General features: G+C 37.3%; 2 protein-coding genes across 6 annotated transcripts; one reads left to right on the top strand and one right to left on the bottom strand.

Moving 5' to 3' along the window:
• Positions 1 to 2,134: 2,134 nt before the first annotated feature.
• LOC112556707 (caspase-2-like) lies at positions 2,135 to 10,957 on the bottom strand. Of its 3 annotated transcripts, none has more exons than XM_025225952.1 (11): positions 10,908 to 10,957; positions 9,551 to 9,728; positions 8,540 to 9,323; positions 7,111 to 7,164; positions 6,567 to 6,718; positions 4,801 to 4,977; positions 4,098 to 4,317; positions 3,560 to 3,679; positions 3,135 to 3,244; positions 2,632 to 2,773; positions 2,135 to 2,439 (listed from the first exon to the last, which is right to left on the bottom strand). In XM_025225952.1, the coding sequence occupies exons 2-11, from the start codon at positions 9,683 to 9,685 to the stop codon at positions 2,432 to 2,434; spliced, it is 1,902 nt and encodes a 633-aa protein (XP_025081737.1). In that variant the 5' UTR covers positions 9,686 to 9,728; positions 10,908 to 10,957; the 3' UTR covers positions 2,135 to 2,431. The 3 variants fall into 3 exon arrangements, with proteins under 3 accessions (XP_025081737.1, XP_025081735.1, XP_025081736.1); XM_025225950.1 differs by lacking the exon at positions 10,908 to 10,957 and adding an exon at positions 10,721 to 10,856; XM_025225951.1 differs by lacking the exon at positions 10,908 to 10,957 and adding an exon at positions 10,721 to 10,856 and having other exon boundaries at positions 6,567 to 6,715.
• Positions 10,958 to 12,740: 1,783 nt separating this feature from the next.
• LOC112556719 (caspase-2-like) lies at positions 12,741 to 21,608 on the top strand. 3 transcript variants are annotated; one of them, XR_003097810.1, is made up of 4 exons: positions 12,741 to 13,103; positions 14,474 to 14,651; positions 20,567 to 20,744; positions 20,969 to 21,608. XR_003097810.1 is itself a non-coding variant. In XM_025225976.1 (3 exons), exons 2-3 carry the CDS (start codon positions 20,610 to 20,612, stop codon positions 21,170 to 21,172), a joined length of 339 nt encoding a protein of 112 aa, XP_025081761.1. In that variant the 5' UTR covers positions 13,080 to 13,099; positions 20,566 to 20,609; the 3' UTR covers positions 21,173 to 21,608. The 3 variants fall into 3 exon arrangements, 1 of the variants encoding a protein (XP_025081761.1); XM_025225976.1 differs by lacking the exon at positions 14,474 to 14,651 and having other exon boundaries at positions 13,080 to 13,099; positions 20,566 to 20,744; XR_003097809.1 differs by lacking the exons at positions 12,741 to 13,103; positions 14,474 to 14,651 and adding an exon at positions 18,133 to 18,284.
• The last annotated feature ends 562 nt before the right edge of the window (positions 21,609 to 22,170 follow it).

Genomic DNA, 22,170 nt, shown 5'->3' with positions numbered 1-22,170 from the left:
CCATTTGCAGAAAGAATGTACAAACTTGAGTACATTGCTCTCCATCATTATAAGCAGATAATACCTTTCAAGGCCCAGTGTGTAAAATAAATTTTGTATATTATTGTGAACTCCTTATAAATGTATATTTCCAATAAATAAATCACGCATTTTTGCTTTTAAATTAGTTAAATGAGCACTCTGATAACAATTACATAAAACAGTAATAAAAAAAATTGAAATATAAATGAAAATAACATGCAATTTGAACTTTAAGCATAAACAAAGGAATAACTTGGATGATGCTACTGAGAGTGAGAACAAAAAGGCTGTGAAATATAATGACTATGGGTATCAAATGGCTTTGGCATATGAATATGGCATATAATGTAAGGATTTAGGGAGGGGAGATTCCTATTAGCAGAATACTGAAGGAATCTCTTCCTCTTTGCATCACCAACTGACATAAATGACTTGATGGTTATTACTTAAGAAAGAAGAAATAAAGAAGCTCACTGTAGTAGCACTATTTTACATACAGGGGTGTGGTGTGTAAATTTTGAACTTTTGTAACTGGACTGGAATTTGTAAAGAAACAGGAGGCTCAAAAAAGATTAGGAAATTTTTTGTGATTCTTAAGTATGCTAAAACACAATGTAAAGCTAAAATACACAAGATTTCAACAAACTCAGTGCAGAAACTGCCTCACAAATTCCTTATCTGACAAAGCAGTTCACTTTACAATGTGCACATTTTACAATTTCAAAGACAGAATAACATGACATTCATTTTTCATTACCTTATAAAAAATAATCCAACCACAGCCTTCAGAAACCTGTAATGTGCATAACTACCCAGTAATACAAATATCTGACAAAAGGGTTCAATAACCTGTCTGCAATCAATGCTATTAAAAGTAGTTCAAGCAACAAATGATTGTGCTTTTAAAAAGAAAGGTGAAATAATCTGGCTGGAAGCACTCATCAAGGAATAGCAAAACAGCTGAAGTCAAGTAATTCACCCTTGTGAATATGGTCACCTGTACACACCACCCAATGGACACATTATTTCAAAAAAGAAAAACGATTGAGGCAGTTCTGCTGTACTACACAAACATAAAAGTGTGACAGCATCAAATATGTAAGGCAGTGATTATACTTTACTTCTGGACGGGGCTTGTGGATTGAACACGTAAGTGGCATAAGAAAAGCAAATCTTTAAATGTCAAACCCTTCTATGTCATTTTTCCAACAAAAACAACTAAGTAATGCTTTTGAATAAAGACTAAAGTTACATTATGATGCAAACAGTAACAGCTGTATGTCATTCATCATGTGACTGCCAAACAAAATAAAAAGTGAATATTTTTTTTATGGACGGCAAACAGGAATTTGGCTCCTAAGCTGGTTGGTATTAAGAACTTGAAACTACATAACATAGCAGGCCTTTATCAAGTCATTTCCAACATGGGATTTTAATAATTATTTACCATAAAGCATGCTGTACACCACTTTACTTCAAAAGTACACATTATGCTTTAAACATGCAAATTACAAGATTATGTTAAAAATAAAATATTGTACTGGCAAAGGTACAATGTAGACTGCTCAAAAGGGATGGCATGGAGACACAAAAAGCGGTTGGTAAATATAAATCTAGGTCCAATCGTTGGCATGTCTTAACCTAAATCCACCTATTCAGTATTCATGTAGAGTTGGCAGACAAACTAGCAAAGAACAGCAGAAAGATCTGCCGTTTTTTTTTTCTTAAAAGTCAAAACTCTTCTAAAGCGTAAAAAACAAAGATAATGGCAACATTACGTACACTGAACGATAATAATTATGTTTAGCCATCTAAAGCTGAAACATGTTAATTACTATTACCTTGTTTGATTAGTGGATTTTATACTAAAGGGGCAAAGATTTCAAGATCACTCTCGTCATTGATTTAGATATTTACATTTAGATATATAATCATTCAAAAATGTAAACGAAATTATATATCTTTGATGACAAATGGAAGATACCATACTGTACATGTTCAAATTTCTAACATGCTATCACAGAACACTCTTTCAAACAATTATACTGATACACATTTTTATCACATATAATAATATACCATCATATATACAATCATTAAAAATGTTCACCAATCCACTGAACAATCTGAGTGTTTATTAATGCTTCCAATCATTTATGATGGTTGGAAAAATACAACAGCCAATGAATATTTATAACCTTAACTTTTGTGCTAAGGATGCCACATAATAGCTTCTTACCACCCGTGCCTTTGGCAATCAAGAAATAAAACCCATCCTGGATATACAGTAAACACCAAAGAAACCAAAGGTGGTTCCACTTGTTGCAAAGTTTTGTTTTCTAATTGGGTCCTTCATCATTGAAATATATGGAAGACTATGATTGTAGTTCACTGTTATCCTAAAGTGTGGTCAAACATCTGTGGAAATAAAAGTAAACAAAGAATACAAATAACTATTAAAAAAATCCACTCCATCATGTGGCCAAAAAAAAGTGTCAGACAAATGCTTTTAAAGTTTTAATTTACATTTACTATGATAAAAAGTTAAAATTTTGACAAAGTATGATAAACCTCCCATATTAACATCTGACAATATAAACTTACACTTACTATCAATGTGTGGACTACCAATGCCAGGAAAGAAGAACAAATATGGTCGTCTTAATGAACTTTTGAACTCTGACATTTGTGACATCCGGTCCATGTCAGCTTGAGGACACCTAGACACTTTCCTGGAGACAAGCTCATTAACCTGTCACAAAATGAGATGTAAATAACAAACGAAGTAATATAAAGACACTAAAAATGTAAACATGATAATTAACAGTTACTGGTAATAGCACTCATCATTTTATAAATTAAAATATTGTTGTCCGTGAGGAAAAAAGTAGTCACTTTATTGATGTGTACGTCTACTGCTGTGTTAACATTCATTATTTTGCTTGTTCTTAAGAAAGCATCTACATGAACACAGATGCATGTAAACAAATGATTCTACCTCTTCCCTAGAATTATGTCTATGTACCTCGTTTTTATTGATTCTGTAAAGTTCAAGCCTACCCCTATATGATCATGAATCAGCCCAGAAGAAATTCAGCAAAAAGTTAGCATACCCTGTTTAGCATGGCACATATATCTTCACATTTTGCATGACGCATGAATATCTGTACAACTGCCTGAATGTACCAGCTTCCTCTCTCTCGATTTCTCCATGCATAGTACCCTGTGAACATATGCAATCACTTCTTATGAACATTAACAATTTATAATACATATTTTATTTGTTATATTCACAGACTACAGATGCACAGAGATAAATATTGGCATCTCATGACACTGGTCTCAAACACTTCAATTATTGTATGACAAATGGAAAAATGTAACAAGTAAATTACGTTTTATAAATCAAACAAGTTAAAATGAAATAAATCCTGGTATATTCTTACTTCGAATAAATAAATCTCACCACCCTTATTTTCATTTTTTCAGGCATGGCTTTGCTAGTTGTATAGTTTAATAAGACTTTTTAAGAATATACCTTCTAATGTGGGATAACAGATAAGCATGTCGGAGACAGAGGGAAGCTGCAAATGGGACTGCTGAATACTAGGTCCATCAGTTTCATCAAGGTCTAATTTCACACCATGGTCCAAGGCTCCTAATGACAACAATATATATACACAGCATAATTTTATAGGATGAGTCATTAACTCATAAAAATAAAAAGGATTTTTTATTCTGAACTCTCTTATACTGAGGACTGAATTTCTAACCAGTCTAAGGTAATAAACAACAACATAAACCACCATGGATTAAAATTTATTACCAATTTGTGTTACTCACTTCAAGAGCAACTAATAAATTTTTTATTTCAACAAAAATCAACAATTACTACTGTCAGAAGCAAGAGAAAAAGCTATAGCTTTCTTGTCTTATGCCTCGTTTTAGCAGTTAACCGGAAAAAATCGTCTGCCAGAAGTCCAGAGATATTAGTTTGTGATGCTACTAACTTTGAGACTGAAAAAGATCCTCTTTAAAATGTATAAAGAAGTCTTAAATAGGATCATTTTACTCACCTCCTCGGCATGCTTGGATGAAAAATATTTTGGGTTTGCTAAGCAAAGCAGGGCAATGGCGGTTACCAAACAGCACAAAAATCTCATCTAATGGAACTCGCTTGCCATCTGTTCCAAAAATGAACCCTTCTTCACCATGGCTCAGAAGACAGATGATACATGCATCACTAGTGTGATGTGCTGGCAATGCTGCAAATTTCCGCAACTTGTTAACTAATCCCTAGAAAGGACATAGATCACAAAAGAAAGCCCTGGTAACATTTATTTATGTAAGAGCTTTATCAGAAATTTCAAACATTTTTAAGTACCTGTAGTTGAGATTCAGTGGATAGGAAACTCATTTATCAAAAAAAAATAAATAAATAAAAAAATTAAAAAAAGACAAAAAAAGCATAACTAAAGTGCTCCTTACAGCATATTTCTTAAAACCAAACTATTTGTAGTTAATGAAGCAGTTACTTGTAAACTAAATTACTTAACGAACATCAAAGAAGCATTAACCACAGTGAAATCCACAAAGCATACACAAAATAACTGCTAGAAATGACCTTTGACATAATCTAGTCTGCCAGTTTAAAAGACTGCTACATGCAAGTAACAGATATGTTCGAATCATACAATTTTTCTATACACAACTGCAAATAAGAAAGAACATATCTAAAACTGCTCAATATCTACAATGTGGTTAACGTATTTATTTCACCTGTGCTGTGAGGTCATCACAGTCATTATAGACTATGACATTAAAGTGCAGTTGGGTCAGCAGATTGTGCATGTTGTCACGGTCAATGTCTGTTCCCCTACGAGGTGGCTTATCATGTACTTCATTGACATTGATGATTAAGGCTTGACCACGTGGCATCCCCAGCATGCGGTAAGCCTGCATGTGCAAGAACAATAAGCTGAAAAACAATGACTTAACCATTTTTTCAAAAAAAATATTTGCACAATGTATTGCTATGCCTGAGTACTTGTAGGTATTATAAGAACGGGAAGGTAATGTGATGACTCAGGTCTTTATGCAAAACATTATACTCCTGCTGAGAAGAAGCTGCTGATTGTTTGCTGTTTCGTGAAAAAAATCCCTCTTTCAAGCACACTGTACATTTTTGTTATTGCATCCCACCATATTTGTTCTTTTTTTGTCAAATGGTGTAGTTCATTTTAGGACTGGATGCAAATAAATACAAACAGCTGGGAGCTACACGACCCAAACATGTTGAAGTAATATTTGCTTGTTATCCACACCCGGTGATTGACTTCCTGCAATGTGGAAAGTACAAACAGCAACAGACAGAACTTCAATAGCATGCTGAAGCACTGCCCTCTCTAGGAGAAAATATCTTTGGACAGATGTACTTCAATATGAGAAGGCTAAGGAATATTTCTTTTTACCACCAGTCTTTCCCGATTATGCTGCAGCACAACTATAACTACAGCATAGCTCACTGAGAAAAGTTGTGAACAGCCAGGGCTCATGAATGCAGGAAAAAATGCCGGATACTGCATGCTTTCCACAGGCAACAGGAAAAGATATTTAGCAGAATGTTTAGAAGAATTTAGCAGAATTTAGCTTTACACTGTGTCAACAGCAAAGATCATATCTTGCTGAGAAAGTTAAGAAACAATAGTTCCAGTCAAGTAACAGGAGAAGCGCACATAAAGTTGCGACAGCTGCTGCTAGAAAACCAGTGCAAGCAGCAGCTGAAGAAGGCAAGACCTACTGCCAGATGTGCCAATACAATAATGAAGAAGCAGTCCATTATGCTAGGTAGTAGTGCTAGATGATGATTTCTAAGCGTTTAGGACTTAACCGTTGGTGAACTGGCTTTTCAAAATCAGCATTTTATTCATTTTCAGTATTGACCACAAGATTACGTGAAATAAAACATTAAAAAAAATGTATACTCAGAAACGTAATTAAGCTTCAGAAAAAAAAATTCTGTCACTGTTGTAAGAAAAACTTTGTCTCTTTTCTTTTTGCTTGTTTTTATTCACAAAATTAGCTTTGAGTACTTAATACACTTCACAGTGTTATGCACCACCCACCCACTCCTTAGCCAACAAGAGAACCTGCAAAACATGTTGCCAGGAGATTGAAGCAAAACACTGTCCCAAGGGGTACTCAGGATTAACATAGCATCTGGTATCAAATCAGAATACTTTAAGTAACACTTGAGGTTAAATGTTTTTATCATGAAAAGGGTTTTGTATTTTTACCTTTTCTTACTAATGCTTTTCTTACTAATGATTATAAAATCAGTTTCTCGTAAAGATGTAATAAAATATTACACTGAGACAAATTAAAAAAAAATTTCTTTGGAAAGTAAGACAATCAAAGTAATTTAAAAATAGTTTTAACCATACATTTCATTCATACATTTACTTGCAAATCTACATACTCCAATAATAATACAAACAAATAAATCCTAAAGGATTATCTTCTGCTGTATCTTAATGTAAACAAACCTTTTCTTTGTTCTCCATGTAAAACTGACGATTACAGTGCTCCACTCTCACACATACGGACCCATCAGTAAGATCCATGTTTTTTTCACTTAAATGTAAAGCCTGAGTTGTCTGAGGTGGCATCAAAACTGAGACTGTCTCATCTTTGTCTGCTGTAACAAAACCAGATATGAGACAACTGCACTCCAACACTCTAATCAATTCTTATTTTTAAGTAATTTTAGTCAAAAACCTTCCAAGAGATAGGACACATGAATATGTAGCACAACTGATAAACTGACGTGCTTTGGTCACATTTAAAAAAAGTCCATGATCTTCAGCAATATTGTGAGGCATCTACAGCAGCAAATAATACAAAACACCATTTCTAACCACCACAACTTTTATAAGAAAGTCTTCATGCGTTTACAATTCTTTCTTATAGTTACCTATTCTTTTATATCAACTTTAAAATATAAAAATAATAATGAGACTTATAAATGAATCAAAGAAAAAATGAACTACAAATCACATTCAGTACGAAGAATTATAGCTGAAGACGTACCTGTCTGGTGACATGTCGCTCCTGCCTTTTGTGGAAAATGTCGGTCCATGGTATCTGTAGTGAAAAGTAATGTGCATAAATTTCTCAATTAAAGCATTAACAAAGTTAGTGCTACCTTCAAGCTTTGCATTATTCCTGACTGTGGAAACAGTAAACATTCAAATTTAACATTTTCTCCATACTTTGCTATCGAAAAGATATAGTATTTTTCCAAAGTTCCAAAGGGTGGCAATGTGGTCACTGCATGACCTATGCTTGTTCTGGTCTCAGTTGCTTGTCTTGTGCCTCCTTCAGTCTCTCTATTATGACCCTTGTCAGGACTTTGATGGGAATGGACAGCAGCATGAACCCCTGCCAGCTCTGAACTGTTGCACTGAGAGAGGTCTTTCTTTGGTAACCAGACTAGGTGGCCTAATTTCCCGTCTGTTGGGACCTGCTCTTGTTCTCAGATCTTGTGTAAAAGGGGCTGTAAAATCGTTCCTGTTTCTGGGTCTGCCTTTAGTGCTTCTGGGGTCTGCTTTGCCACTTTTCATGCTTTAGATAGACTTGATGATTCCTGTCTTTGTGGGAGAGCTGGTGTTGACGTTTCAGTTGCTGGGGTATGTAAAGTAGTGGATGAGGTCGATTCAGATACTGTTCAAAGTGCTCCATCCAGCGGTCTTTTTGTCCTGCAGGGCTTGGTGTGGTCTTGCTGTCTTCGTCTTTCATCGGCTTGTTTGGGTTAATGTTCCTGCCTGACAGAGTTTGTGTTATTTGGTATAGTCGCTTCATGTTTCCCTGTAGAGCTGCTGAACAGTGGTAAGACTGGTTCCCAGGCCATCAGCACCTTTGTTGCCTCTGTTGACATCAGCAGTTCTACTCCCTGGGTATGATCGTGGTCCAGGTCTTTGTGGCCAGAGTAAATAATGGTCTCTCCTGATGTTAGTCTGGTCCTGGCAACTTCCATTCCGCCTGGTTTTTGCAGAACCCAAGAACCCTGATGTTGATTTTTCTCAATTCACTTGTCACTTTCATAGAGGGTTCTGATGTTTCAGTCCTTATCCCTTATCCTCATTCTTGCCTTAGCTATCAGTTGTTAAGCTAGCTTTCCTAAGGTTGTTGCCAGCACAGGTCATAAGCTCTTCTCGAGGTCCCTGTTGTGGTACTGTTGCGGTTACTGTAACAACTTTTATTTTATATAAGTGGGTTATTAGCACAAAAACTCCAACCTGGAGGGCCAAGGTTTAACATTTTGGTTTGACCTCTACCCCAACAGACCTGTTCAGCTTGGTTGGACCTACCAGGAGAACAAGGCTCCTGCTGACATAGCTCTGTGGATTGATGAGGCATGTAAGCCACTGCACCACTACAAGGTAAACTGCACCAATTAGTGGTGGCTTTTTTTTCTAAGCAAATAGTAAATTGCCTGTCAACCTATCTACCAACTTACCAGCGGAGTCACATCGACTCAGGCTTTCTCGGAGAGAAGAGACATATCTGTGGTTGTCACTTGCTTGTATTGGATTCTTAGGATAAAGTCTTGGTTGGGACTGGAAAGCATTGAAATAATCTCTAGTCATATCATGTAAAAGAGTTTCAGCAAGATTTCTGTTCACCTCTTGTCGTCTCTCTTCTTGGCTGTCTACAGTAACAAAATGTTTCATGACATAGCGCATCTCATCAGTAGTAAATCTGTTCTTGTCAAGCTGTTTTTGAGAAATCAGCTCTGAAGGCTTCTCTTTTATCTTAGAATGACAAATCCTGAAAACGCTTTTGTCATCACCATCTTTTATGCAAATAACTGATGGAGAATCAGACTTAACAGATCTTATTTTTCTAGGGGAGCAGTCACTTTCAGTCTCTGAGGCGAGATCCTCTGCACTTTCCACTGGAGCCTTTTTTTCATCTTTTAGTCCTCGTTTTTGTGGAGAGCTTGGTTGCTGTAAAGCAGCTGATGTAGCTGATGTAATAGACAATGAGGTGGTTGCAGTCAAGCAGGATGTATCTGTTGCCATAGAAGACACATGAGGTGAAGAGTGCACAGTGCATACTGTGCAGGATGATGCAGTCTTTTCTGTAGGTGCTTCAGCAAGATTCACTTTTAGAATGGAGTCCACAATATGCTGTTGGTCACTAGCTATTAGTGATTCACAGAAAAGGTGAAAAGCATCAGGACCACGTCTGGGAAGTATGTCTAGAAGCTCTTCAATTTGTGTGTCGATGTCTTTGTTGTTCTGAAACAAGAATTATTTTATACAATTTTCTTATAGAAACTTTGATCAACAGGCTTATCAGTTTTGAAAGAAATACAGCAGGAAAAATCGATAAAAGGTTTGGATTGTGAGGGTAACTGCAAGCATAAATTTTAGTTTTAATATTTATATTGTTATGCCTGTATGAAGGCATACACCTTTCTTTCATCATATAATGAGACATATAAATGAAGAATTTAAACATTTACTTTAATGTTCCGGACCATCCTCTGATTGAGCACTTTACGCTGCACAAGCTCACTGAATAGGCCATTAGTCACATCGATGTTTTCCACCAGTTCTGTACGGTGGGTTACAAGCAGGTCTCTGTGAACCTTCTCCATTCTCTGCTGCTGATGGTTCTGATATTTCTGAATGTGTTCTGCTCTATAAAATAAGCACAAAAACTGTGCATTATTTTACCTAGTCTCTGATAAGTACCATATTCACAACAAGACACAGATGTTGATATGCGTCCTTTTTTAACATCTTTGTTCTTGTTGCTTCAATCATAATTTATCCTGTGAACTACAAAGAAAGTGCATGACGACACAAAGTACACAGCAACCAATCATTATGATGTTCGACTATCAATCACGCTAAATCAGTTTGTCTTTCTGTTTTTTCCTTATGTCAGTCAGGCTAAACAGTCATTTCAGTGTCCTAATGGGCACTGTACAAATTTCAGGAATAGAACACATCAATGTAAAGCATTAATTCTGTTATGACTAACTTTTGATATCAAGAACATGATTGGTTATTAGTACCCTATTTTATGTGGTACAACTCTATTTTAGGACATTTCACAAACTGGCAAATGAGGCTAGAATTATAATTATGGTTTAAGTTAGCGTCTGCATTAAGGATATATATTTTTAAAATAATTTCATAGGGTGCCGTATGGCGTCCATAACAAATTATGTGGGGCCTCAATAAAACAATTATTCCGTTTGTGTATCATTAGGTATAACTGTCACTTGCATTTGATAACAATGACTCAATAACTTTCGTGTGTCATTAAAAGACGCACGCAAGGAGACTTTCTTCCTAAACTCTTAGTTTAAAGCGCATTAATCAATCATTTCATTCTACAGCCTCCCGATTGCGAATGTTGTGGGATTGGGTGAACAAATCAACACCAAATTTTTTCTCCGAGACGCCAGCGACGCGCCCTAAGGCCTCTACGTTCTTTAAGCGATTTGCGAATGTTTGTGGGCTTTGAAAAACTGAACTTTGGAAAAATAGTATTGCTTTTCGATAGCTAAATAAACAACCGAAGACTAACAAATGTGTCCAGAAATGATTGCACTTATTTATTGAACTAATGATAATCTTGGGCTTGCTCTATAACTAGTGTCAGACTTGATCACAAGGCGTACATTTCGAACCCCATCGGGGCCCGGGATTCCGTAGTTACATTTCGATTCTCGCGAATACTACGATGAAAATCAAATTGCATCTGACCATATTTTATAGGTAAATCCTTACACCACTTAAACTTTTGACTGTTGCTTTAAAATCTCTTCTAATACCAATAAAAATAACTTTCAAAACCTTAATACTAACCCTCTCAAATTTTCAAGCTAACCGGAAGTTACATACAACAGCGATTTCCGTTTTGGCGAATTGCGAAATTTCGCTACTTTTTTATGCACGCAAATAAAACCAAAACTGAGACAAACCATAAATGCTCTTGTGTTTTGAAAGACATTCGTCCATTATTTAAACATATTCATAGTCGAAGCTTTAAGTGCTAAGTTAAGCGTCCAGTTTACAAATATGGTAAGGGAATACGCAGTGTTTTCTTTTTAATTTATTCACAAAGCTCAATTTTACAGGAAAATGATACAGGGTAAAGAATTGTGCTTCTTTGCAGCTGCAAAGGCAGATGCTGGTCGATTAGATTATTTGCATCAGAAGTCACTAATTTTGTGGCCGTCATAAAGATGATGAGGTCGAATCAATCGAATTAGACTGGCTGTACGTGGTCGTCCGGTGGCGCAGCGGTTACACAACGATCATGACTCGATTCGACTATGGCCTTTATAGTCAATTTAACCACCAAGTACAGAAATTACTGTTCAGTGTTACGACACATCGTTGATCGTAAGCAAAACGAAACTGATTTTTTTTCAGTACAAATTATAGTCTCACGATGTACGTACAGCTCATGACCAATATAAGCGGTCTGTTACTGTTAGCGCAGTTTTGAATGATTTGTAAAACTCTATTTCACATGTAGTCAAATAAATGGGTTTGTGGAGCCTTGCTTAACTGAATTGGAAGGTATATTTCACTGGGATGTGTGAAGAGTTGCCTGTATAGCTGCTTTCTGACCGAGTGTGTCGCACGTACAACAAAAACAAACAAAAAAATCTGGGCATATTGCATGCAAATGGAAACTACACTTAAAGGTCGACACGAGACCTCAGTCATCGTTGACAGCAATGGCCATTTTCTTACAAAGCTTTACTGTACTCAACCGACAGGCTGAATATTGCAAAAGTCCTGTACAGCTTGAAGCAGGTGCCAACATTCTTCAAATGATGTAGGAACCAGAACCAGGGGAGGCAAGAGGGGGCAGCTTTGTCGTTCACTGTCAACATAGAGTTTGCTTCCCCTCCCCTTCCTAAAGCCGAGCATCTTCCAACGAACACTGTACTCAACGACATTTATTCATTATTCCCGTAACTGGTACCAGTTGACGAACTGTCGTTGTGCGGAAGAACTGAACAAGACTCTCCATTCGATCAGGCCTGTCGAGCGGTGGTGTGAGCAGGTCCTTCGATCGTGGATCGACTGACTGGTTTTTATTCCTTTTTTTTTTTTTTAAGCAAATCGATATGGACAGCGAAGAGTTAGGGTTAGGGTTAGTAATATCAGTAATATCGAGAGAACATGCACTCCAATTGCAGTCATCATCATCATTCATCCATTGGCTGGCACTAGCTGATGGTATGTGATGGAATATATATTTGATTGAATTTTCAACTCGCTCTCACCAGAGACGTTATACAGACAAATCATTCTGTTTTATTGGAGAGAAAGAACGCGCAATTGTCTGACTCCGCAGGTGTGCACGAAACAGTGCGAACGAGAGACACTGGGTGGATAGCAGCGAAAAATTCGCATGGATGGGAGCCCGGAGCTCTCCGGCCTGGCGGTGTAGCAAACTATCCACCCTGATCAGCGCTACACCCGTTTAAACCCCTTCTCCGATCTTCATGCATACGGGGCGGACATTGCGGACACTGAATTTTCGCCTACAGAGACGTTAAAGCTATAGGGTACAACGTCTGTGATTTGTACCGGACAGTTTGGGTACTACGTCACCCGCTATTGCTGTCCGTCTCGCGCCGCGCGACCAAGCGTGGGGTGGAAGGGGATGCGGGGTGGAGGGAACTAAGCGCTGTCAGCGGTACACGTTGACCTAAGCAAACCCTCCCGCTACACCACCTATACACGTCCTTGGACGTACAGTACAAAAGGTCCTCGAGAAGGTCAAAGCGTAGACCGAACGCTGACCCTGTACCTTGACTTGTCGCGATGGTGGTGGTGGGGGGAAACAGAGGTGGGGAGGGGTGCGGCACGAACACGTGTCGACTGGCCTGCGTAGTCAAGCGCGGCTGTAGAGAGAAAGCTAGATGCAGGCGTAGTCATCACCGCCCAGAGGTCATGCCCTCGCATTACCAGTCTCCCGCCTGTTCACCTCACTTTCCTAAAGGGGCCTACGAAGCGCGTTACTCTCTTGCAGGCTGCATGGTAAGCTGCTGATAGGTTGTTTAAAGAACATTTTATTATTATACAAAATTTTTTTATCACTGTAAGTATGCTATTTTACCAGAAAGATGACACAGCCTTGTGTAATTACACGATTTTCTCAACAAACAAAAAAAAAAAAATCCCTTAAACTAAGTAGAGGAAATGAAAACAGACCGAAATCTAATCGGAGTTATCTGTATCCTTTTTGGTTGAGTGAGATTATTTTTGTCATCACTCTCCACCTCCGACATTTTTGTCTGTTGCAGATTCAGCTAGATTCTCGGTATAGTTACCTGTATCGAAATAAATATTTTTAAAAAGTAGCCAAATAAGATTTCACAAATCAAGATACAAAGCACAGCATAAATTTCCATTTAATAATAATACACTCTTATAGAACATCATCACAAACATATAGTTACACTATCTGTGGTGTAATGATCGACATTTTATAGTGTTCAAACAGTCCTGGTATTATCTTTTTCTCATTCCTTTCTCCTGCGCAGCACACAATGCCATAGCATTTTTACCATTAATGCTTTGTACATGCTTCATAAAATTTCTTTCTGCACAAGAATTATGAATACAGGTAGTCCTCGGGTTACGACGGTCTCGAGTTACGTCGTTTCGTGGTTACGACGCTTTATAGGACGCTCATTCCGACTTGCGAGGTTTAGCGTCGTAAGTCGAACTGTACGTGTAATCTGAGAAGGGGGAAACAGCAACAGAAATTGGCAGGTCATTAGGACTTAGTCGCTCGACTGTCGCTACGATTATCAAGGATAAAGATCTCATCCTTGAACATGTTACAGGATCTGCTCCTATGAAAGCGACAGTGATAACAAAGCGCACTGTACTGCACAATATTTTGCTGTACTTATGTTTACTGATAATTATGTAGGGTACTGTGTTAGGATAGGTGTTTGGATAGGCTAAGTGCTTGCAGTACTGTACTGTTATTATGGTACAGTACTGTATGAACGGATGATCCGACTTACGTCAAAATTCGGTTTACGACGCCGCGTAAGAACGGATCCCCGTCGTAAGTCGAGGACTACCTGTATTATGTATCAAAAAATTGCACTTACTTAATGACTTGTGTAGGAGAATTAGAAGCATAGGACACGAGGAATCTGGCTTTATAGCACTAATAATGAAGCCTGCATCTGGTTATTCTTAAAAACTAAGAGCTTAGGGAGAAAGTCTCCATGCATACAAGATTTTATGACACACCAAAGTTATTTAAGTCATTGTTATCAAATGAAAGTGACAGTTATGTCTAATGATACACAAACGGGTCTTGTTGTGAATATGGTACTTGGCAGAGAGACCAGGTAAAATAATGTACATTTGTGTTTTTTTTTTTATAGAGCATAACACTTCCAAAAGCATCAGAAACATCAGAGGCAGAGAATGGAGAAGATTCACACAGAACTGCTCATAACCAACCGTACAAAACTGGTCAAAAACATTGATGTGACTAAAGATCTATACAGCGAGCTTTTGCAGCGTAAAGTGCTCAATCAGATGATAGTCCGGAACATCAAAGTAAATGTTTAAATTCATCATTTATGTGTCTCCTTGTATGATGAAAGAAGGTGCATGCCTTCATATATTTTATATTCTATATTTTATCTTAGTCTACTTCCTCCTTTTTGTAACAACTCATTAACTTCATTTGTTAGCTGGCTAATCTTGTTAGAATCTAGAAAACTAATAAAGTCATCTTTCTTTCAGCTTTTCATTTGGTATTGTAACCCTTCTTTACTTTTTCCTCACTGAGAATTAGAAGTACTTTGGGTTGAACATTTTGTTTGGATGATAGTTGTTGTATATGCTTTATGTTTTTAGTGCATTCTAGCTTTCTTTGTGTCCATTCTTGAAAATATTGGCTGTTTTTTTTTTCTTGTTTTGCTCAAGCTATCAAATAAGGACAAATCATGCAAAACAATGTAAAATGGCACACCTAAAAAGCCAAAATCATCGTACACAATAGTAGTGTATGAACTGATAAACTGGCCATCTTTCTTTTGTGTTGTAGTAGTACCTGTAGTAGTAAGATCCATACTGAGTAATTTATTTCTGTAATATTGGTTTCAATTCAGTGTATACGCACTTTTGTTTTGGTGATATAATCATAAATCTAAGTTTTGGTAAAACTTTTCCATACACACAAGTGCCAAGCAAAGTATATAACAAGCATGGGTGTTTCTAATTTACATATGAAAGGTTATTTAATATCGAAGATAATGGGCCTTTTCAAATGTTTATACATAACACTTCACCTTCAATAAAGCCATGTGGCTTTCCAATAACAAATAGGCTGATATAACATGTACATAATTTGTTAGCAAAATCTATAAACAAAAACCACCACACCAGACTTCTGCTGCCAGTGTACACAAAATCCCACCATTTCATATTAAGTTCCCCAAATGTTGCAGATTTTATTTAAAAAAAAAAGTTCACTGACAGTACATTAGGCAGTGTTCTAGTAGTAATGCATATGAAGTCAATATTGCTTAACATTTTGTACTCACATGTTTCTTTAAATAATATAACAGGGCTTCTGATTACGCAAAAAATTGCGTACAGTACGCATTAAAAGTTCGGAGGACCCCTTCAATTTTCATCAATGGGGTCCCAGGGGACCCCTTCAAATTTGGGCGAAGAACAGATACAAAATTGGGTAAGTGTAGTGTCTGACGTCGTAGACCAACCTATTGTTGTCGTCTGCTGCAAGGTGAGAGTAACTTCCCTTGCACTGAGTTTGTTTTCCCTTACCAAGAAGAGTTCCATTAAAGGCCGATATCTTCCCACCGGGGGGAAGTGAGGGGTATCGTCCGTGCGAGGGAAGGTAGGAGTACACGAGGTGTGGACTGCCATCGGCCAGTCGTCTTCAATTACTACCCGGACAAAAGGCGGGGTGGACATCACAGGCACTGCCGACTAGCATGGCAATAAATCGTCTCCCTCACCCAGTACTTGCGGTAGGGTCTGAGCGCTGATGCGAAACGACTTCTATCTGAACATTCTGTCGGGGTTATGACTGACTGTATTCTCCACAAACAAACAAAACTAGAATTTATAAAGGAGAGAAGAATGAACAGCGCAAATGACACAAACATAAAAACAACTGAATTGATCGCATAATGGTCGGGTTAGATAAGCGAAGAAAGACACAGTGGGGGCACTATGTTGCAGTCGTGAATTGTTGGCCATTTGTAAAAGTTCAAAGATTGGACTCAAACCGAGGTGTACTTTAGGTCAGTCATCAGGAGGAATGAACTGAAAGTATTAAATATTATTATCCCCTCTTATGAGTAAAGAAAGATGTAAGGAAAGACAGTAGATAGAAGCCGTTTCGCCTCACTTTTCTTAGACCCTACAGCAAGTACTAGTCGGCTGAGAAAGGCGTTTTATTGCTAAATATAGTTTGCAACTGAAACTCGTTTAATTTATTTGTACAGTTTCAAACACCTTCGATCCCCCTTCATCTCATGATTTACGTAGCATTCAGAATTCACTGAATGTCACTGAGCTGTGGGCGTCACGTCATGCCGAGGTTCGCTTTTCTACCTTGCACCAGTTTTTTTTTATCCCAACTTTGATACTTTTAGCAACGTGCCACCTCTCGTTGATGTTTCTTACAACTCTAGTTCTCACTAACCTATTAATTGCCAGGTTACGGTCGAGAACTTCCTCTTGAATGATGGCATCTGAGGCATTCATACTTTCATACATCTTCTCCCATCCACCACCAGGTGCAGCTTATTTAACTTATTTCAAAGATGTCGGTGACAGCGTGGTTAAATTCATTGCCTTAGAAACGGAAAGAAAGTGAGCACCCCAAGTACAGTGAGCATAAGCTCATCACTGATGCTTGCACAGACATCATGGCACAGAAATCTCGCCGTTTCTGACTAGACATTACAGTGCTTTGTGTGCCTGAAAGGCAGTTGAACAAAGTAGTTGATTTGTTGATTTTTTTCTACATTGTAAAGGGACCCCTTAGAGTTAGCCTGGGACCCCTTAGAAATCTGAGGAAGGGGTCCCTGGGACCCCAAAGAATTTAGCCTTAGCAGAAGCCCTGATATATGTATGTTTATGTGTTTTCTTTACATTTAATATGCAAATGCAAACTTAATTTTTCTTTTTGTGTAAGATGCAGGATTTCTCAGATAATAATTCTCAGATGAATTTCACAACCTTTAAAAGCATTTCCACCATCAATCTTCATTTATAGAGCATGTTGCGTCTGATTACAGAGTCCCTAGTTTTATGTGACATGCTACTCGAATGCCATCCCTTGCATGCATTTTTTTTAAAGATAGTTATAAAGTTCGCCTGAAATTTTGTCTTCCAAAAAAATAGTCATCCAAACTGACCTACAAACTACAGAAACTAAAAAAAGGAAGACATTCAAATGACAAAAAGAGACATAATACGAATAACGAGAACGACGAAAAAACTGGAAAATCGGAAATAAACTATTTAACCTGTGTTCGGCACTTCGTGTTTTCACAGATAATAACCTATCGCAGTCGTCACAGACCTTTTCTAAAAGAATTCATATCTCTTTCTTGGTTAAGTAGACTTTCCTAGGCGACAGACCGACGTTGAATTTTATTTTATTTTTCTATTCCTCAAATTTTCTCATGGTCATACTGGAAATAGCAGACTACTGCATTGTTTTTCCACATAATCTTTAAAACTCATGGACGTTTTCCTCTTTACTTCACAAATGATTGCTACTAGAAGTATATTGTTTGGCGCTGCAATAGATTGCTTCTATTACTTCGTCGTCGCTGTCAAATATGTTTATCAATTAAATTACATTCTCTATACTTCGCTAGCAGCCGCCATTTTAACAGGCGCCCACTGTGGGCGAAGGGTTTCACAGGTTACACGCAGGGCGATGACTGAACCCTGACCCGTACCCTGACTTGCAGCGGCTCCACGCGGGTTGGGGAGGGGGGAAAGAAACAGAGGTGGGGAGGGGTGCGACACGAACACGTGTCACTTTGCCTGCGAAGTCTAGCTGTACGGAAAAAGCGGATGTACGCGTCATCACCGCCATGACACCTGTTTAGTCAGTGTATGATTGCATTACACATCTCTCGCTTGTTCACTTCAATTCCCTAAGGGGCCCATGAGATGCGCTACTCTCTTGCAGGCTGGGTAAGCTGCTGATAGGTTGTTTAAAAATATTTTTCACATCTAAATTATCTTTTAAACAACATTATATTGTTATTGTACAAAATTTGTTTATCACTGTACTTATGCTACTTTACCAGGAAGATGACACAGAATTGTGACATTACATGATGCCCACACCACCCCAAAAAAATTCCTAAAATTAAGTAGAGGAAATGACAACAGACTGAAATCTACTCGGAGTTGTCCGTATCTTTTTTGGTTGAGTGGGAGTATTTTTGTCATCACTTTCCACCTCCGACATTTTTGTCTCTTGCACATTCAGCTAGATTCTTGGTAGTTACCTGTATGGAAATAAATATTTAAAAAGTAACCAAAGAGAGATTTCACAAATCAAGATCAAAAGCACGACATAAATTTCCCTTTAATAATTATACACTCTTATAGTGCAGCATCACAACCAAAGTTACACTATCTGTGGTGTAATGACATGTTATAGTGTTCAAACAGTGCAGGTATTATCTTTTTCTCCTTCTTTTCTCCTGCTGCACACAATGACATGGCAGTCATTTTGACCATTAATGCTCGCATGCTTCTTACATTTTCTTTCTGCATAAGAATTATAAATATTATGAATAAAAGAAATAAATTGCACTTAATGACTTAGGAAGGAGAATTGAAAGCATAGGACATGAGAAATCTTGCTTTATAGCTCCGATAATGAAGTCTGTATCTGGTTAGCCTTAAAAACTCAGAGGTAGGGAGAAAGTCTCCTTGCGTATGACATTTTATGACACACGAAAGCTAATTAGTCATTGTTATCAAATGAAAGTGACAGTTATGCCTAATGATACACAAACGGAATAACTTTTTATGAGGCCCACATAATTTATGAATGTTATACTGTACTCATCTGTACCCTCTGAAATTATTTTTTTAAAATATGTATATATCCTTAATCCAGACGATAACCTAAAGCATACAGTGGAACCTCGGTTAGCGAACGCCTCGGATAGCGAATTTTTCGGTTAACGAACAAAAATTTCGCTAAAAATTTGTCTCGGATAGCGAACAAAATTTCGGATAACGAACAAAAATTTCGTTAAAAATTTGTCTCCGATAGCGAACAAAATTTCGGATAACGAACAGCCACGTGAACCACACGTGACCGACCAGCATGTAATCATTCGCGCTCGAGACAGTTACGATCAGTCGTTCCTTACCTGTGCGCATCCTTCTTATTTAGTGATTGTTTTGCTTTATTTTAATAAGACAATCCTCAATCATGGCTCCAAAGAAGATTAAGAGCAATTAATAGCAGTGAGGTAATGACAAGGACGCGGCCAACAAATGAATTGAAAAAGGAAATGATTTCAAAGTATGAAGGTGGCATGCGTCTGTCGGATATGTGATGTCGTATTACCGAAGAGTTTTACAAAAAAAGGCAGAAGAAGCAGACACTGGACAAGTTTTTTTCTTTAACCTCAAAGCTACAGAAAAAGGAAGTCACCCCCGATTTTATAATGTCACGTGTGCTCATGGAGAGGGGATTCAAAGCAGTAATTCCACCCCTTCCTCCCCATACCTGTTTCCAACCACGCCGTCGAAACGGCAAGTTTTCTGATGTTTAAATGCTTTCGTTAATGTTTTTATGTTTATTTAACTCCGTTTATATTGCATTATAACTGTTCTCATTAAAACAAATACCTATATATATATACAGCCTGTAACTTTCAAATAGCGAGTCAACAGGGGCTGGGAACCAATTAAATCTATTTCCTTTATTTCTTATGGAAAAAATTGTTTCGGATAACGAACATTTCGGTTAACGAACAGCTTTCCAGAACGGATTAAGTTCGTTAACCGAGGTTCCACTGTACTTACAATTCTAGCTCTTTTGCCAGTTTGTGAAAAGTGTCTTAATGTAGGACCTCCTAAAATGGAGTTGTACCACATAAAATAAGATACTAATAAGCAATCATATTCTTGAGATAAAAAGTCAGTCATAACAGAATTAATGCTTTACATTGATGTGTACTATTACTGAAATTTGTATAATGCCGAGTACGACACTGGAATAACTGCTTAGCCTGACAGACATAAGGGAAAAACAGAAAAGAGATTCAGTGTGAATGGTAGTCTAACATCATAATGATTGGTTGCAGTGTACTTTGTGTTATCATGCACTAGCTTCATAGTTTACAGGATAAATTATGATTGAAGCAACAACTGTGTCTTGTTGTGAATATGGTACTTAGCAGAGAGACTAGGTAAAATAATGAACAATTGTTGTGCTTTTTTTATAGACCATAACACATCTAAAAGTGTCAGAACCATCAGAGGCAGAGAATGGAGAAGTTTCACGAAGAACTGCTCATAACCAACCGTGTGAAACTGATCAAAAACATCGATGTGACTAAAGATCTATACAGCGAGCTTTTGCAGCGTAAAGTGCTCACCCAGATGATAGTCCGGGAGATCAAAGTAAGTGTTTAAATTCATCATTTATGTGTCTCGTTGTATGATGAAAGAAGGTGCATGCCTTCAAGCAGGTATAATAACAAATTTTTTACTGAAATGCATGCTTGCAGTTATCCTTACAATCCAAACCTTGTATTGATTGTTCCTGCTGTGTTTTTTTACAAAACTGATAAGTCTGTTCATCAAAATTTCTATAAACAGATTGTATAAAATAATTCTTGTTTCAGACCAACAAAAACACCTACAGACAAATTGAAGAGCTCTTAGACATACTACCAAGACGGGGTCCTCATGCTTTTGATCTATTCTGTGAATGTTTAATAGCTACAGGTCAAGAGACTATTGTGCACTCCATTCTAAAAGTGAATCTTGCTGAAGCACCTACAGAAAAGCCTGCATCATCCGGCAAAGTATCCACTGCTCACTCTTAAACACAAGGGTCTTCTATGGCAACTTTTTGAGTGCAATCACATCATCTATTGTATCAATTACATCAATTGCTTTACAACTAAGAAATGAAGAAAAGGTTTCAGTGGAAAGTGAAGAGGATCTTGCCTCAGAGACTGAAACTCTTGATGCTGCTGGACCCATCAGCCTGCTGGATAGCATCAAGCCCATCTCTGCTATTAGTGATGTCTTTTGCCTTTTTTGCAGTTATTGTTTGGAATAATCTGTTGCTGAAGCATGTTGGTGTGGCATTTTACCAAGTTGCACGGTCCTTCACTCTTGTGATTTTTGTAATGTAATAATGGGCACTCACAAGGTGGACAACTATGGCATCTCCACATTTAAATTAATTTTGTAATAGGTATTCGCCTTGGGTATATGTTACAATATTTTTGGAAATAAAATATTTGATTCTTCTAACAATGTTTAAATCCTTATTTATCCCATGTGTTCACTAAGCAAGCACATTAAACATTTAATCACCGGAATTGTCATAGGATAAAAGTAACTGAACACACTGCAATAGGTCACGAGGATACTCAAGAAATTAAAGGCAATATTTTAACTATCTTTAAGGGATTTTTTTAAAAATAAAGTAACAAAATAACATATCTTCTTCTTCTTCGTCGTTCACTCAAAAAATAACATATAAATAGCACTTTAAAACTTTTTGAGTATCTAGAGTGAAAATTGTTGCTTAAATCAATGTTTTTGTTTCAAAACATACAAGTATTTTTTTTAAAAAAATACTTAATACCATGTCATATATCAAATCTTTAGGGTTTTTTTTTTTTTTGGTAAACTAGAGGCAATGTTATAACTGATGTTCTAGCATTTTGATATCTCAAGATCTCTAGGCGTTAAAAGAAATCAAACATGGTTACCCTCACTCCATTTGAATGTAGCAATTAGAGATTTTGAAAAGTATTAATTTCATCAAAAGCAATGTTTACACCACAATCTCTATTCATCATCAGATATC

The sequence above is a fragment of the Pomacea canaliculata genome, linkage group LG2 (assembly GCF_003073045.1).
Source record: "Pomacea canaliculata isolate SZHN2017 linkage group LG2, ASM307304v1, whole genome shotgun sequence".
Lineage (NCBI taxonomy): Eukaryota > Metazoa > Mollusca > Gastropoda > Architaenioglossa > Ampullariidae > Pomacea > Pomacea canaliculata.
The sequence above is the reverse complement of the archived record's forward strand: the minus strand, read 5'-3'. Positions and strand labels throughout refer to the sequence as shown.

What these genes read in the sequence shown, in the direction of transcription:
- LOC112556719 (XM_025225976.1), top strand. Translation starts at nt 20,610, where the DNA reads ATGGAGAAGTTTCACGAAGAACTGCTCATAACCAACCGTGTGAAACTG. An exon ending in TGATAGTCCGGGAGATCAAA is followed by an intron (nt 20,745 to 20,968) that starts GTAAGTGTTTAA and finishes TTCTTGTTTCAG; the next exon opens with ACCAACAAAAACACCTACAG.
- LOC112556707 (XM_025225950.1), bottom strand. Translation starts at nt 10,800, where the DNA reads ATGCAATTTGATTTTCATCGTAGTATTCGCGAGAATCGAAATGTAACT. An exon ending in CTGTTATCCCACATTAGAAG is followed by an intron (nt 3,245 to 3,559) that starts GTATATTCTTAA and finishes ATATGTTCACAG; the next exon opens with GGTACTATGCATGGAGAAAT. An exon ending in TATGTGCCATGCTAAACAGG is followed by an intron (nt 2,774 to 3,134) that starts GTATGCTAACTT and finishes ATTTTGTGACAG; the next exon opens with GTTAATGAGCTTGTCTCCAG.